Source organism: Dermochelys coriacea, chromosome 15 (genome assembly GCF_009764565.3).
Source record: "Dermochelys coriacea isolate rDerCor1 chromosome 15, rDerCor1.pri.v4, whole genome shotgun sequence".
In the NCBI taxonomy this organism is placed as follows: domain Eukaryota; kingdom Metazoa; phylum Chordata; order Testudines; family Dermochelyidae; genus Dermochelys; species Dermochelys coriacea.
In genome coordinates this window covers 1,935,016-1,949,938 of record NC_050082.1, presented here as the reverse complement: position 1 = coordinate 1,949,938, position 14,923 = coordinate 1,935,016, and the positions used below count along the sequence as shown (strand labels likewise).

The window sequence follows — 14,923 nt, the reverse complement described above, 5'->3', positions numbered from 1 at the left end:
CAGTCACATATCACCTCCTCTGGCCCTCCCAGCTGCCACAGTATTTCCAAAACCTTTTATGTACCTAAGTGTGAGACTCCATTGATTTCTCTGAAGGAGCCATTCCAACATCTGGAATTCTTCATGGATCTCCACTAAGATAAGCTCAACAAAGCAGTCCCTAACGGATAAAGCCTGGGGTCATCTTCTGCACCCCAGAATGCTCTACCCTGGAATTTTGGTTGCAAAGCTGGTTCTCCAATTACTTGAAACCTGATCCAGTCTTAATAGACCTTCACTAAATTAAAGAAACCTACATCAATTTTATGTAAGATAACCAAGGAAACTTTTAGTGGCTTTTGGAATCTCCCTCAGCTCATCTTCAGACAGCTGCACAGCTCTGTAGCACATACAGAAGAGAGCAGACATCAAATACACAAATGTCCTCTATTTAAAGCCACACTCCTTGTTCGACTGCTGTGCTTTCTCTACTATGCTCCAGGCTAACTGCTTAGCAGCTATTCCCTTTAGAGATTTGTTCGTTGGCAGTCTCCCTTTTTAAAATATTTGTTGTTTCATTCTGGGACTTTGTCCTCACTTTTATATTCAGTAGCCATTTCCCCTTCTTTTACCCCCCTTCCCCTAAAAATTTGTTTGATGTTCTGAAATAAAAGAAATCCAGAAAACCATTTATCAGTGACTCCGGCAATTAGAATCAGTCTACACTATGAAACTGACCAGGTTAAATCTGCGTTGTGGACTATGGCCTGGTCTACAGTACGCAGTTATTTCGGAATTAGCAGAGTTAATTCAAAATAAAACTGATTTCGTCCACACAACCAAACTGGTTTTTTCGATTGAAAGGGCTCTTTAATCCAATTTCTGTACTGCACCTCAGCAAGTGGAGTAGCACTAAAATCAAGAACGCAGTTCCAGGTTAAAGGTACTGTGGGCACAATTCAATGTTATTGCCCTCCGGGAGCTATCCCAGAATGATCCATTGTGACCGCTCTGGACAACACACTCAACTCTGATGCACTAGCCAGGTAGGCAGTAAAAGCCCCGGGAATTTAATTTCCTGTTTGGTCACCATCAGCACAGGTGACCATCAGCACAGTCCATCATCACAGGTGACCATGCAGAGTCCACCATCGCAAGAGACCACGCAGCCCCGGATTCGCAGATGAGCTCCAGCATGGTCCGAACGGGAGGTACTGGATCTCCTCGCATGCTGGGGAGATGAATCTGTTGTGGCAGAACTACATTCCAAAAAAAAAAAAAAAAAAAAAAAAAGAAATGCAAATACGTATGCTAAAGTCTCCAGGGCCATGACGGAAAGAGCCTACTCCAGGGACACAGAGCAGTGTCGTACAAAAATCAAGGAGCTCAGGCAAGCGTACAAAAAAGCCAGGGAGGCGAATGGGGACTCTGGGTCACAGCCCCATATATGCTGCTTCTACCATGAGCTGCATGCAATGATGTGGGGTGACGACACCACTACCACACCACTGTCCGTGGACACCTGCAAGGGGGGAGTTGCAGGGAGCGAGGAGGATGAGGAGGAGGAGGAAGACAGTGCACAGGCGGTAAGTGGGGAATCTATTTTCCCCCTAGCCAGGAACTAGTCTTAACGCTGGAGCCAACAGCCTCCCCCCAACTCCCAAGGCGGGCTCCCGGACCATGAGCCTGGAGAAGGCACTTCTGGCAAGTGAGAGCCTGATCGGAGCTATGCAGTGGGGGGAAACCCAGCCAGGCTGGGCTGTTCGTGTTTAGTTTAAAGGACTCATCCCTGCACAGAGCCTCATCGGAGCCATGTAGTAGGTGCGGGGGTGTGTGTCGTATGAAGCAATCATCCCAGAGAGCCTGCAGGCCCTCCTTTTATATGGCAAACCCACCAGGCTTTGCTTGCTATGGGAAAGGGGGCCCGGCAGTTTGAAAGCATTGAAATGAATGCAGAAGAAGCAGAACCCAGCATGCCCCTAGGGCTTACCATGGCTGCCTGCAAGCAGAATTCTGTTGCCCGGCCGCACGTGATGGCTTACTCACACCAAAGTGGCAGGCACTTCAGTATAAGAGGCAAGTTGCGACCTTGTATAGAAAGAACATGTGCTGTGTACTGTGAATTGCCTGTTTCACTGAGAAAGAGAGTGTCCCCTTTGTTCTCTAAAATGTATCTTAAAATACGACCCTCCCTTTTTCTCCTCCTGCAGGTGCAAATGTTTTAACGCGGGCCCTATCTACTCCATCCCAGAGGCTGGTCCAGATTAGAAGGCAGAAAAAAACATGAACTCGGGATGACATGTTCACCGAGCTCATGAAGTCCTCCCGCACCGATTGCCTCCATGCATTTGGCTGGGCCCTAACAATTGCAGAGTCCCGTAAAGCGTTACATGAACGCGAAGAGAGGAGGGATGCGTGCGATGAGAGCAGGCAGGATGCTCTGGTCAAGTTCATGGGGGAGCAAACTGACATGCTCCACTGTATGGTGAATTTAAAGGCAGCAAGACCACAGACTGCCACTGCAGCCCCTGTATAACCGCCCTCCCTCCTCCCCAAGTTCCATAGCCTCCTCACCCAGGTGCCCAAGAACACAGGCGGGAAGGCTACGGGGACCCACACACTTAATCCCAGAGGACTGCACAAGCAGCAGAAAGCTGGCATATCCGAAATTTTGATTTGGTTTCTGGACTTGTCCTTCCCTCCTCCTCCATCCCCCTAACACAATACCCCCCCCCGCCTCCCCTGGTCTACCTTCTGATTTCTCTCAATGTGTTGTGCAACAAATAATAAAGAAAGTCACAATTGCTTAAAAAACAATTTCCTTTCATATATATATATATATATATATATATATATATATATATATATATATATATATATAGCGGATAACTTCAAGAGAAAAAACTGTCAGACCATACCCTGGCCAGACATGAAACTGGCTTTCAAAGCTTCTCTGATGCGCAGTGCACCCTGCTGTGCTCTTCTAATTGCCCTGTTGTCTGGCTGTGCGAAATTGATCGCCAGAAGAGTTGCCTCAACCTCCCATCCGGCCATAAACGTCTTCCCCCTTACTTTCACAGATATTGTGGAGCACACAACAAGCAGCAATTACAATTGGAATATTGAGCCGAGATATAACCGAGTCAGTAAACTGCACCAGCGCGCTTTCAAAATGTCCAAAAGCACATTCTACCACCATTCTGCACTTGCTCAGCCTATAGTTGAACTGCTCCTTACTACTGTCCAGGGGGCCTGTGTATGGCTTCATGAGCCACGGCATTAAGGGGTAGGCTGGGTCCCCGAGGATAACTATAGGCATTTCAACATCCCCAACAGTAATTTTCTGGTCTGGGAAGTAAGTCCCTTCCTGCAGCTGTTCAAACAGACCAGAGTTCCTGAAGATGCAAGCGTCATGCACCTGTCCCGGCCATCCCACTTTGATGTTGGTGAAACGTCCCTTGTGATCCACCAGTGCTTGCAGCACTATGGAAAAGTACCCCTTGCGGTTTACGTACTGACCGCCCCGGTGTTCCGGGGCCAAGATAGGGATATGCGTTCCTCTATCGCCCCTCTGCAGTTAGGGAATCCCAGCACATTAAAACCATCCACAATGGCCTGCACATTTCCCAAAGTCACTACCCTTGATAGCAGCTGGTCAATGATTGCTCTGGCTACTTGCGGCACAGCAGCCCCAACAGTAGATTTCCCCCACTCCAAACTGATTTCTGACTGACCGGTAGCTGTCGGGCGTTGCAAGCTTCCACAGGGCTATGGCCACTCACTTCTCAACTGCGAGGTCTGCTCTCGTTTTGGTGTCTCTGCACTTCAGGGCAGGGGACAGCAAGTCACAAAGTTTCATGAAAGTGGCCCTACGCATACGAAAGTTTTGCAGCCACTGGGAATCATCCGATACCTGCAACACTATGCAGTCCCACTAGTCTGTGCTTGTTTCCCGGGCCCAGAATCAGCGTTCCATGGCATGAACCTGGCCCAGCGCCACCATGATCTCCCAATCGCCACATGCCGTGCTTCTAGGAATGTCTATGTCCATGTCCTCATCAGTATAGTAATCACACTGTCATCACTTCCTCACCCAGTTTTGCAGGTACTGCACACACTGCTGGATAATGCGTGAAGTATTTGCAATGGTCAAAACTGCAGCGGAGATCTGAATGGGCTTCATGTTTGCCGCACTATGGCACCTGCATGGGTAATTCTGGAAAAAGGGTGCAAAACGTAGGAGAGCACAGTGGCAGCAGAAGAGATGCTGTTCGGTTCACGATAGCCGAAAAAAGGCAGGAAATGGTTGTCTTCTGTAGCTTTCACGGAGGCAGGAGCCCAGGACAGACAACATGGAGAAGCTCGGTAGCGCGGCAAGAGCGGGAGAGCAGAGTTGGCGGCGGAAGCTGTGCTGCTCGGTTCACGATGGCCGAGCAGAGTTGGCAGTGGAAGCAGTCGATGAGGAAGAGAGAGTAGATACTTATAGGGATTACATAGAAAGACGAGAGGAAACGCGAGGTGGATTCATAGTATCAGGAGAGAAGAGGTGCACCGTACTGCACCGTCTGCTGAAAGCAGTATGGCATCTGCACGCCAAAAAGGCATGAAACAATTGTCTGCTATAGCTTTCACGGAGGGAGGAATGACTGACAACACACACCCAGGAACATCCGCGAGAATGTTTCTGCCCCATCATGCACTGGGAGCTTAACCCAGAATTCCACTGGGCAGCGGGGACTGTGGGATAGCTACCCACCATGTACTGTTCTGACATTCGATGCTAGCCTCGGTACTGTGGACACATTCTGCCGAATCCACACGCTTTAGTGGGGACACACAAGATCAAATGTATAAAATCGCTTCCAAAAATTCAAATAGAATAATTTTGAAATAATTTTGTACTGTAGACATACCCTTAGTCACATATAGTTTTTAAAAAGAACCATGGTTAAGTGCGGAGACTTGCTTTTCCTCTACCTACAGCCATGTTGAGCAACCGTGCTTCAAGACAGACAATTTCATAGTGAAGAGTAAATTCTTTTAAGAGCTAAACTGTGTGCTGAACAGAGCACCTGCACCACAAGTAATCATTCAATGGCTGTTCAGACATAACAGCATGCTCAGTCAAAAAAGATTGTATGGTCACAGCTTTCCATGGTGTTGAAGGGAAACTTCATTGCATCAAAGACAGAACAGAAAAAGCGAGACAGCAGACGCTTCACTTTATTCAGTACCCTTCTTATGAGGAAGACAGCTTCACAAGGACAGCACTGAATTCCAGAGCTGTAACAGTTCCCTAACAGAGTGCAGCTAGAAAAGAAGTCTATTTTTTTAAAGTCTCGGATCCTAGCGAATGAGTTAAAATATTCTAGAGCTGCAGTATGCAAGGTAAGTTGTATGGAGTAATAGCCCTGTGTAAGAACCCATGGACAGCATCAGAGCTGGATGAATGGACACAAGCTCAGCTTTTGCTATTGCTACAGCAGAGCCTAGATCCACATGATTGTTAGTGAGTCTTCCCTTGCAACGATGTTACATCTAAAAAAGCTTGTTAGGCCACCAAGTCTAAAGCAGAATGAGGCTAGAACAATTCAGGATTGAATCTGGGCAGAGTGTGGGATTTTTTTGTTTTTTTGTTTTGTTTTTTTAAAAAAAGACTCCTCAGACGGCTAACTCTCTCAAACCAGTCTACTTGGCCAGTTCTCTCATTGTTTTAAGCTAACATCCATACCCCAGCAAATCCATTACATGCATTGTCCTAGGGATGGGGGTTCCATGACCACCACTCCGAAGAGGAGGAGACGGGTGGTGGTGGTCGGAACTCCCTCCTAAAGGAGACTGAGTCATTCATCTGCCGACCAGACCGGGAGACTTGAGAAGTGTGCTGCTTGCCTGGAGCTAGAATCCAGGATGTGACGGACAGTTTGCCGAGACTGATCAAGACCTCGGACCTCTACCCCTTCCTACTTCTCCACGTGGGCACCAATGATACTGCCAAGAATGACCTTGAGCGGATCACTGCAGACTATGTGGCTCTGGGAAGAAGGATAAAGGAGTTTGAGGCACAAGTTGTGTTCTCCTTCATCCTCCCGGTTGAAGGAAAAGGCCCAGGTAGGGACCGTCAAATTGTGGAGGTGAATGTACAGTTACACACGTCGTGTCGGAGAGAGCGCTTTGGATTTTTTGACCATGGGAGGTAGTTCTGGGAAGAAGGATTGCTAGGAATAGATGGGATCCACCTAACAAAGAGAGGGAAGAGCATCTTCAAAGTGGATAGAAAGCTGTTGGAAAGCTGTTGGATAGAAAGATTGTTGGGCTCAAGGGGTAGTGATCAATGGCTCAATGTCCAGCTGGCAGCCGGTATCAAGCGGAGTAACCCAGGGGTTGGTTCTGGGACCGGTTTTGTTCAACATCTTTATTAATGATCTGGATGATGGGATTAATTGCACCCTCAGCAAGTTTGCAGATGACACTAAACTGGGGGGAGAGGTAGATATGCTGGAGGGTAGGGATAGGGTCCAGAGTGACCTAGACACATTGGAGGATTGGGACAAAAGAAATCTGATGAGGTTCAGCAAGTACAAGTGCAGAGTTCTGCACTTAGGAAGGAAGAATCCCATGCACCGCTACAAGCTGGGAATTGAGTGGCTAAGCAGCAGTTCTGCAGAAAAGAACCTGGGGATTACAGTGGACAAGAAGCTGGATATGAATCAACAGTGTGCCCTTTTTGCAAAGAAGGCCAATGGCATATTGGGCTGTATTAGCAGCATTGCCAGCAGATCGAGGGAAGTGATTATTCCCCTCTATTCGGCACTGGTGAGGCCACACCTGGAGTACTGCATCCAGTTTTGGTCCCCCCACTACAGAAGGGATGTGGACAAATTGGAAAGAGTCCAGCAGAGGGCAACGAAAATGATTAGGGGACTGAAACACATGACTTATGAGGACCTTCAGTTACCTGAAGGGGGGTTCCAAAGGGGATGGAGCTCGGCTGTTCCCAGTGGTGGCAGATGACAAAACAAGAAGCAAAACGGTCTCAAGTTGCAGTGGGGGAAGTCTAGGTTGGATATTAGGAAACACTATTTCAATAGGAGGGTGGTGAAGCACTGGAATGGGTTACCTAGGGAGGTGGTGGCATCTTCATCCTTAGAAATTTTTAAGGCCCAGCTTGACAAAGCCCTGGCTGGGATGATTTAGTTGGGGATTGGTCCTGCTTTGAGCAGGGGGTTGGACTAGATGACCTCCTGAGGTCTCTTCCAACCCTAATCTTCTATGATTCTAATAACAATATGATGCAATATGTGGGGTGGGTGCAGGGGTGAAAGTAAGTTAGAGGACTTACTGGTACGCCGGAATCCTGAGCAGAGGGCATGGCCTCAACCTGAAGAGGGGTGGCCTTAAATCCCCGGGCCCTTTAAATCTTGATTTAAAGGGCCAGGGCTCCAGCTGCAGTAGTGGCAGCTGGGAGCCTGGGGCCCTTTAAATCATCCCCAAGCTACCAGCTGCAGAGGAGGCTGGGAGCCCCGGGGCTTGGGGGCAATTTAAAGGGCCCAGGGCTCCAGCTGCTGCTACCACAGTGGAGCCCCAGGCCCTTTAAATCACTGAGGAGCCCTGGGGGCTCCCAGCTGCCACTGCTATCCCAGGGCTCTGGCAGAGCTTTAAAGGGCCTGGGGTTCTGCTGTGGTAGCAGCTGCCAGAGCCCCGAGCCTTTTAAATCCCCGCCAGAGCCCTGCTGCCCGAGCCCTAGGGTAGCGGTGGCCGGGCTCTCTCAGGGATTTAAAGGGCCCCCCAGCCGCTGCTACCGCCCCAGCCCTTTAAATCCACTCCAGAGCCCCGCCACCACTACCCCAGGGCTTCTTCAGCAGGGATTTAAAGGCCCAGGGCAGTAGCGGTGGCTGGAGCTCCAGGGTCCTTTAAATCCCCGCCAGAGCCCCGCCCCCGCCACTACCCCAGGGCTTGGGCAGCAGGGCTCTGGCAGGGATTTAAAGGGCCCCAGGGGGTACCAGCAGCTGGAGCTCTGGGGCCCTTTAAATCCCTGCCTGAGCCCTGCTGCCCAAACCCTGGGGTAGCGGCGGGGATTTAAAGGGCCGGGCTGGTAGCAGTGGCTGGAGCTTCGGGGCCCTTTAAATCCCGCTGCAGCCCCGCTGCCGCTACTCCAGGGCTTTAAATTGCTGTCTGGGAAAGCCGGTCCCAGTACAGCACACTGGCTCTTACCGGTACGCCGTACCGGGGCATACTGGCTTACTTTCACCTCTGGGGAGGTGTTACATCAAGGATCAGTTAAGGGGGAACACATACATATGGAATATAGCAGAGATTAGTTATCTGCCAGACAGTAAATATTTACTGTGTTTAAAGTCTCTTAAATCGCTGTTATGCTCTCCATTGATGGGAATGGACTCTGAAGCTACCATTGTCCTGATACTTCGCAGACATTTGATGAGGCGCAACAAAGCTGTTAGAAAGCAGAACCCTTCACGAGCATGAGAAAAGGATCTTCAAAGTGCTCAAACGTTAAATATTTTTCTTCAGTTGACTTAATCTCTATTAACACTTGATGAAGTTCCAGAATCTAAGACTTTGAGGCTCCCAGCCTTCCCCTGAACTCAAATGGATTCTGCTTGAAACCCTACTCTGCATTCGTGTGTCAAGAAGGTAGCTTCCCTTCTGAGGAATCAGTCATTACTTATCTCATACTTCAGAGAAACTTCACTCTGGTTAGATGCAGGGATCAGACTCTGGCTACAGACACCTGCTCCCTATGCGCCTCACCTTACTTTACACAGACACATCCTTTGCCCCCTTTCTGTATTTTGTGCCTTCTATCATTGTGCTCCCATGCCAGGAACCCTCCATCCAATCCTTACATCCTGCTCCTTCAGATCCACCCTCCTCACTCTCCTAGACTGTCCTCCTGGGTCTTGCACTGACCTATCTTGTTTTACTTTGTGAGCTCTTCATGGCACAGAACAGGTCTATGGGAAGTGCCATGTAAACCTATGGTGCTTGGAGCCCTGACCTGTGTCCTGACCCTTGGGTTCTAGTCACAGCTCTGCTACTGACTCGGTGTGCAAGACTAGACAAGTCACTTAAACATTCTGTGCCTGTTTCCCACATCTGTAAAATGGGAACAGAGCTTTTGGGGTACAGCCTGCGTAGGGAGGCAGGCCATATTTCTTTAACACAACTACCTGATGAGGTAAAGGGGAGAGGAAAACGGAAGAACTCAGCTTAATATTTTATTATTGGATCATCATAACAAGATCTATGAAACAAAGATATCTGCCCTCTGCCAAAAGGGGCTTGTTTGCTTTTTTTTTTTTTTTAAAAAAAAAGGTTAAATTTAAGAAAGCAGCAATAATTCCAATAAACTAATCTGGAAACCAGCCCAGTCCTCCTTTAGCTAGATTACTACTAAAAACAAGTTTCAGAGCAGCAGCCGTGTTAGTCTGTATCTGCAAAAAGAACAGGAGGACTTGTGGCACCTTAGAGACTAACATTTATTTGAGCATAAGCTTTTGTGAGCTACAGCTCACTTCATCGGATGCATCTCCTCACTGTATTTTCCACTGAATGCATCCGATGAAGTGTGCTGTAGCTCACAAAAGCTTATGCTCAAATAAATGTGTTAGTCTCCAAGGTGCCACAAGTCTTCCTTTTCTTTTTACTAAAAACAAGTCAAGCTTGCTAGCTGATGGGCTACTTGACCTGAATATAACATTCATCTTTCAGAGCAAAAGCTGCAGTGACAGGCAAACTCTCACCCAGCTCTCACACAAGACAAAAGGGTAGCTGACATGCAGATCACCCACAGAGCCAAAAGGAGCCTTCTGTCATGGAAATGAAGGCAGATCTCAAGAAGCCATAGGCTCCATTATGCAACATTTGGTCTCGATCCAAGGAGCTTTGTTGTTGGGACCTGCAGTTTACATTGGCTGCTATAATCTACTAGTTTAACACACATTAGGTGCAGCTCTCTGGTTCTGGGTACACTGCCAGTGCATCCCTGCAGCTGGGTATAGTTTGGGCACTCCAATCCTACAGCAATAGATGGCATCCCAAAAGCATCTCCACCCTGTGCATGGCAGCGCACCTGACATCTTTGCCAACGGTCATGGATGCGATCACCTTCTTCACTGCCTCTTTCTTCTTCTCTTTCTTGTCGCTGTTCAACTCTGCCTTCAACTCAAAGATCTCCCCTGGAGAAGAGGGCGAAAGAAATTCAGGAGTTAACATTCCCTGCCCTGGACGGACTGGGGGCAAGCAGCGGGTTTTGGTAGAAAGGTACAGTCAGCTGCTTAGATGAATGCTCCATTTCAATTACCCACATGAATTAAAAGCAATTGCTTGCCTGTTTCTATTAAATGAAGGCAAAGAGCTCTCTTCGACCCAGGCTGGCAAGGGAGCCCAGTCAGTAGAGTAACATCTCAAGATACCACATTAGGTAATGGTCTTAGCCAGGAACATAACCACAACCAAGCTACTCTCCCCCATCAGGTACTCTACACCGCCTGGGCCAACAAGAGTTTACAATAACTTGGCAGAAAACAGAGTGGGAACACAATGCACTAACCAGCTCATGGGATGAGAGTTTAAGGTTTGGGCTCGATAGCTGCCCCAGGCTGGGACTGCCTCAGAATCTGTGCGCTCAGAGAGAGCACAGCTTGCATTTGCCAATTCCCTACTGGCTGGCTCAGAATCAGTGTCAGTGGGATCCAAAAGGAAAGGCACCTAGCTGGAAGCAAAATCGACACAAAGGAAGGAAGGAGTAGAGGGGGGAATATAACAAGATCCTGTTGCAGTTGAAGCTAGACAAATTCAGACTGGAAACAAGGTGCAAATTTTTAACAGAGAGGGTAATCAACCTTTGGAACAATTTACCAAAGGTCGTGGTGGATTCTTTGTCACTGGCAATTTTTAAATCAAGATTAGACTTTTGTTTTTAAAGATCTGCTTAACCAGGAATTATTGTGGCACTGTTCTCTGGCCTGCATTATACAGGTGGTGAGACTAGATTATCACAATGATCCTTTCTGGCCTTCCAATCTATGAATCAGGCCTGGCACTTCCTCTACAAAGAGAGGATCTGCAAGGGGGAACTTGGCAATAGCCAATGGGTAGCTCTTCACTGACCTTCCCCTTCAGCTCATTGAAATACACAACACACAGTAATTCTTTGGTAAGTATTGTTTTGCATATGCAGAAATGGGAACTGCCAGCACTTTCAGAAGGGAATTGAAAAGATGTTGAAATTTCACTGTGGCTTCTACGAATCTGTGTGTTTCTTTAGTATCAACTATCTAGGGATCTCAAAGCACATTAGGGAATTAAGCATCAACATCTTTGTGCAAGAGATATTATCCCAGTTATTCAGAAGGAGAAACAGAGGTGAGCAGACAAAATCTAACTGCACGATGGCTACAAACCAGGCAAGGCATGAAAAATCCATTCACCAGTGGAGAGAATCTATGAACAGAGGAGGGCTGGTAGGGGAAAGCACTATGCCATCAATTACTGCAGAATTCAAGTTCTCATTGTAATTAAAACATTTCTAGGGATTATGTTAAGAACACCTTCTGAACCTGACCTATCACAGCACTGGCTGCCCGAGTGTCTGGTAGACACAGCACTGTGGTGTGTATCCCAGAATCTCTCATATCCCAGCAACTATAGGAAGCTGGACTTTCTAACAAGGCATTATCCCTGAGTGTCAATGCCCATCCAATCTTTCCTCAGCTGAATTAGGTCATAGAATATTAGGGTTGGAAGGGACCTCAGGAGATCTAGTCCAACGCCCTGCTTAAAGCAGGACTAATCCTCAATTTTTGTCCCAGATCCCTAAATGGCCCCCTCAAGGATTGAACTCACAACCCTGGGTTTAGCAGGCCAATAATCAAACCACTGAGCTATCCCTCCCCCGCAGTTACTACTTATCTGGTAAGTTCTGAAAAGCTTGAACCCACTCTTCCTGAGTCAGCCCCAAGTCATAATTATGGCTGAGGCTTTTCTCCAGTAGCAGAATCAACCCCACATGATCAGAGCACGCCAGTCCTATACTGACACCAAGCGCATTCTGAGAACACAGTCCCCAGACTAAGGCAGGAGATGGTTGCCAATGGTTTGCTGGGTGCCAGCTCACACTCTCCTCCACAGTTTTGAAGGAGTGGAGTTTCCGAGGCAACATGCTCAGCTCTCACATGGATAAGTGCAGTGGTCTGACTAAGGCTGCTAGACCATTCATTTCTGATTAGCTGTCCATCTCTCATAGAGCCACACACTGGTGCTAGCTGACAAGTGGCAAAAGTAGCAAGGATACAAGTCTATATTTTCCCCACTCATCCAACCCAGCCTGACAGCACCATTAGCTCTGGGTCCTGTGGTATCTCTGCTAGCTCATTCTTCAGCAAAGAGTAACACGTTATGCCAAACTCTATAGGATGGAAAGTGGGGACAGGGATTGGATTAAGCATGTGGAAGAGGGCTCCAGGGGGGTGTGATCTAGAAAATTCACTGTGGCCCAGAGTCCATTGACTCAAATTTCAGAGTCAGAGGACACTGACACACCATTGTCCCCAAACCTCCACCGTCACCAAATGGTGCAGTCATATGCAGTAGATACAAATGTGTATGCACAGCAACAGAAAGAATATGCTATTGTCACAGCAATGACATGAGAGGGTAGAGGACAGTTTTGTTGCTATCAATGTTTCGCTGGGATCACAGCTAACCTCCCATGCCCTCTTTTTAACTCAACCTTCCCACCTTTCACTGACAAGGGGTAACTAAAGCCTCTGGTGGAGGGGATTGAACAGCAAGAAACTACGACCCCACTCATTTACATTATTTCCTTGGTTTGGCAGATACTTAAATTTAACACCCCAAGAGCCACCTGCACTGCTGCTTTAGTGGTTAGTGAAGGTTTCAGGCCTATTGGGATTTTCCGCCAAACCATTTTAACAAGTGCATTAAAGAAACAGGCCATCTGCAAGGGCCAGTCTGACAGCTGCACTGATGGGTGTTACTAAGCTGCAAAAGCTGATAAGACAGTTAAAAGGCTTGTCTCGATTCACTGTCAGGCCAATGAGGCTGGGTGAACAACTGTTTTTGCCACCCAGCAGCCTGGGAGCTAGATCACCATCTGGAATCCGTCAGGGGTTCGAAAGCCTGAATGATGGGCAGTTTTGTCTGCAACTAACGAGCAAGTTACCAACCAACAAGTTAGCAACCAACCCCACCTGCATGCACAGTGCTCCTTCGCCTGTTCACAAAATGGAGATCCTGCAGCTCTCGCTCAAAGGATGGGAGAGAACTGCACATATGCCAGTCATCTAGCTTAGCACACTGCATACAAGCAGGAACAGAGTTTTTAAAAGCTTTTAACCATTAACCAGTTTCTTTCCCCCATTTCATACTACACAGTTCCTGTTACTAAAAATTCCTTCTGTGTCTACATCTTCAGCTATCTTTAGATGGCAAATGCTAAAGTGGGGTGCGGGCAATTGCTAATTATCAGGGTTTTGGAGGTTCCCCAATTTGGGAACAGAGTCAGACCCACCCTTCAGCGTGGAAGTGAGCAGGACTTGTGCTAACAAGCCCAGGCAGAGGCATCCTCCTTGGGAATAGCTGAGAGGGCCAGGAGAGATGTTGGGAAACTTGGGTAAAGCAGCCCGCGCATTCACCGTTACCTTTCTTTGTGGTGGTGAAGTACTTGGAGTCTGTCATTTTGGTCCCTGGTTTGTAGCACGTCTGAGGAGAGAGAGAGAGAGAGAGACAGACAGACACACACACAAAATGCTGACACTGGGTAACCCCCCTGCTTTTATGCTGAAGCAGCAACAGCAGAGGAAGCACTGGGAGGGAAAAAACAAGGGGAAAGAAACTCTGCTCTCCCTCAGGAAAAGCAACGAGACCCAAGCACGCACGGAGCAGTGCTCATCTCCTCCGGCAAGGACAGGAAGACACATGCGTGGCAGGGTGCCTGGGTACTCCTAACCCTCAGAGGAGGGTCAGTAAGTAGGTCGTAGTGTATCCCACTGCCCTTTTGGTGGGTAGGGGAAGGAAAGCTAATGTGTCATTATCCCAGCTGGCCCATTTTGGTGGCTCTCCAGCTGGACTGGATGGTAATCACTGCTGCTACCCCGGTTCAAATCCAATGTACCTCAATAGTGACCAAGCCTCAATACCAGCTTGCAGTTCTGCAGTGACTGGGCAGTGGTGATGGGGAGATGTCCACCACACAGTCCATCCCAACTGGTGTTAACTGGCTCTCTTATCAAAAGCCTCAGAGGACTGGACTAAAGAGATTCAGCTCCCCCTCTCATCTCTAACATGATGATCCCCTCCCCCCAATTGAGCATGCGGGCACATCAGTGGGGCATTGTGGAGGGAAGTTTGTACTGCCTTTGCTGTGTTTATTCTGTGAAGCAAGCAAGCATTTCTGCATCCAGTGCTGTCATGTCAGCACTTTTCATGAAAAAAACACAACCTGGGGCTCTTAGACAAACTGCTGCATTGCAAAGCTTTATGGGGCATATTAGCCAAACCAGTCTCAGAGTAGCATGTGAAGGGGGGGAGCAGCAGTTTTGCTGGAGACTAACTAAAAGTAGCTTGACTAGTGCAATATTAACTTCATTCCAGGAAGAAAATTTTATTCCAGTGAAGATGCACACTGAGCCCTTCTCCTACCCCACATAGGAAGTGGTTCTCAGAAGAGAGGAAGAACAAGGCAAAACTGATGATGAAACTAGTACCAAGGAAGCCTCCCTCTACAGTAAATGTAAGGGAATAATTGCAGCTCAAAACATAGTGCAAGTCTTCACCTCTGTACTCTATGTATTCACAAGACATGGTCCTTTTCCAAGTCACCAACACTAGGCACCAATTCTCAAGCACCGTTCCTTTAAGTTCAAACATGTAGTACTTGCGCCAAGCACTTTACGCCATA

The 14,923-nt window shown here is 47.9% G+C and overlaps 1 protein-coding gene across 17 annotated transcripts in view; it reads right to left on the bottom strand.

The window, feature by feature from the left end:
• AP1B1 (adaptor related protein complex 1 subunit beta 1) overlaps positions 1 to 14,923 on the bottom strand; it is an 87,436-nt gene that overhangs the window by 46,418 nt on the left and 26,095 nt on the right. For 6 of the 17 annotated variants that reach the window (XM_043497637.1, XM_038372958.2, XM_043497641.1 and 3 more), the window contains exons 2-3: positions 13,665 to 13,731; positions 10,073 to 10,178 (exon numbers count right to left, since the gene is read on the bottom strand). In XM_043497637.1, the coding sequence (XP_043353572.1) occupies positions 10,073 to 10,178; positions 13,665 to 13,701 (143 nt within the window). In that variant the 5' untranslated portion in view covers positions 13,702 to 13,731. Of the gene's footprint in view, positions 1 to 10,072; positions 10,179 to 13,214; positions 13,321 to 13,664; positions 13,732 to 14,923 lie in introns of those variants that run through there. The other 11 variants (XM_038372962.2, XM_038372957.2, XM_038372960.2 and 8 more) reach the window with 5 other exon arrangements.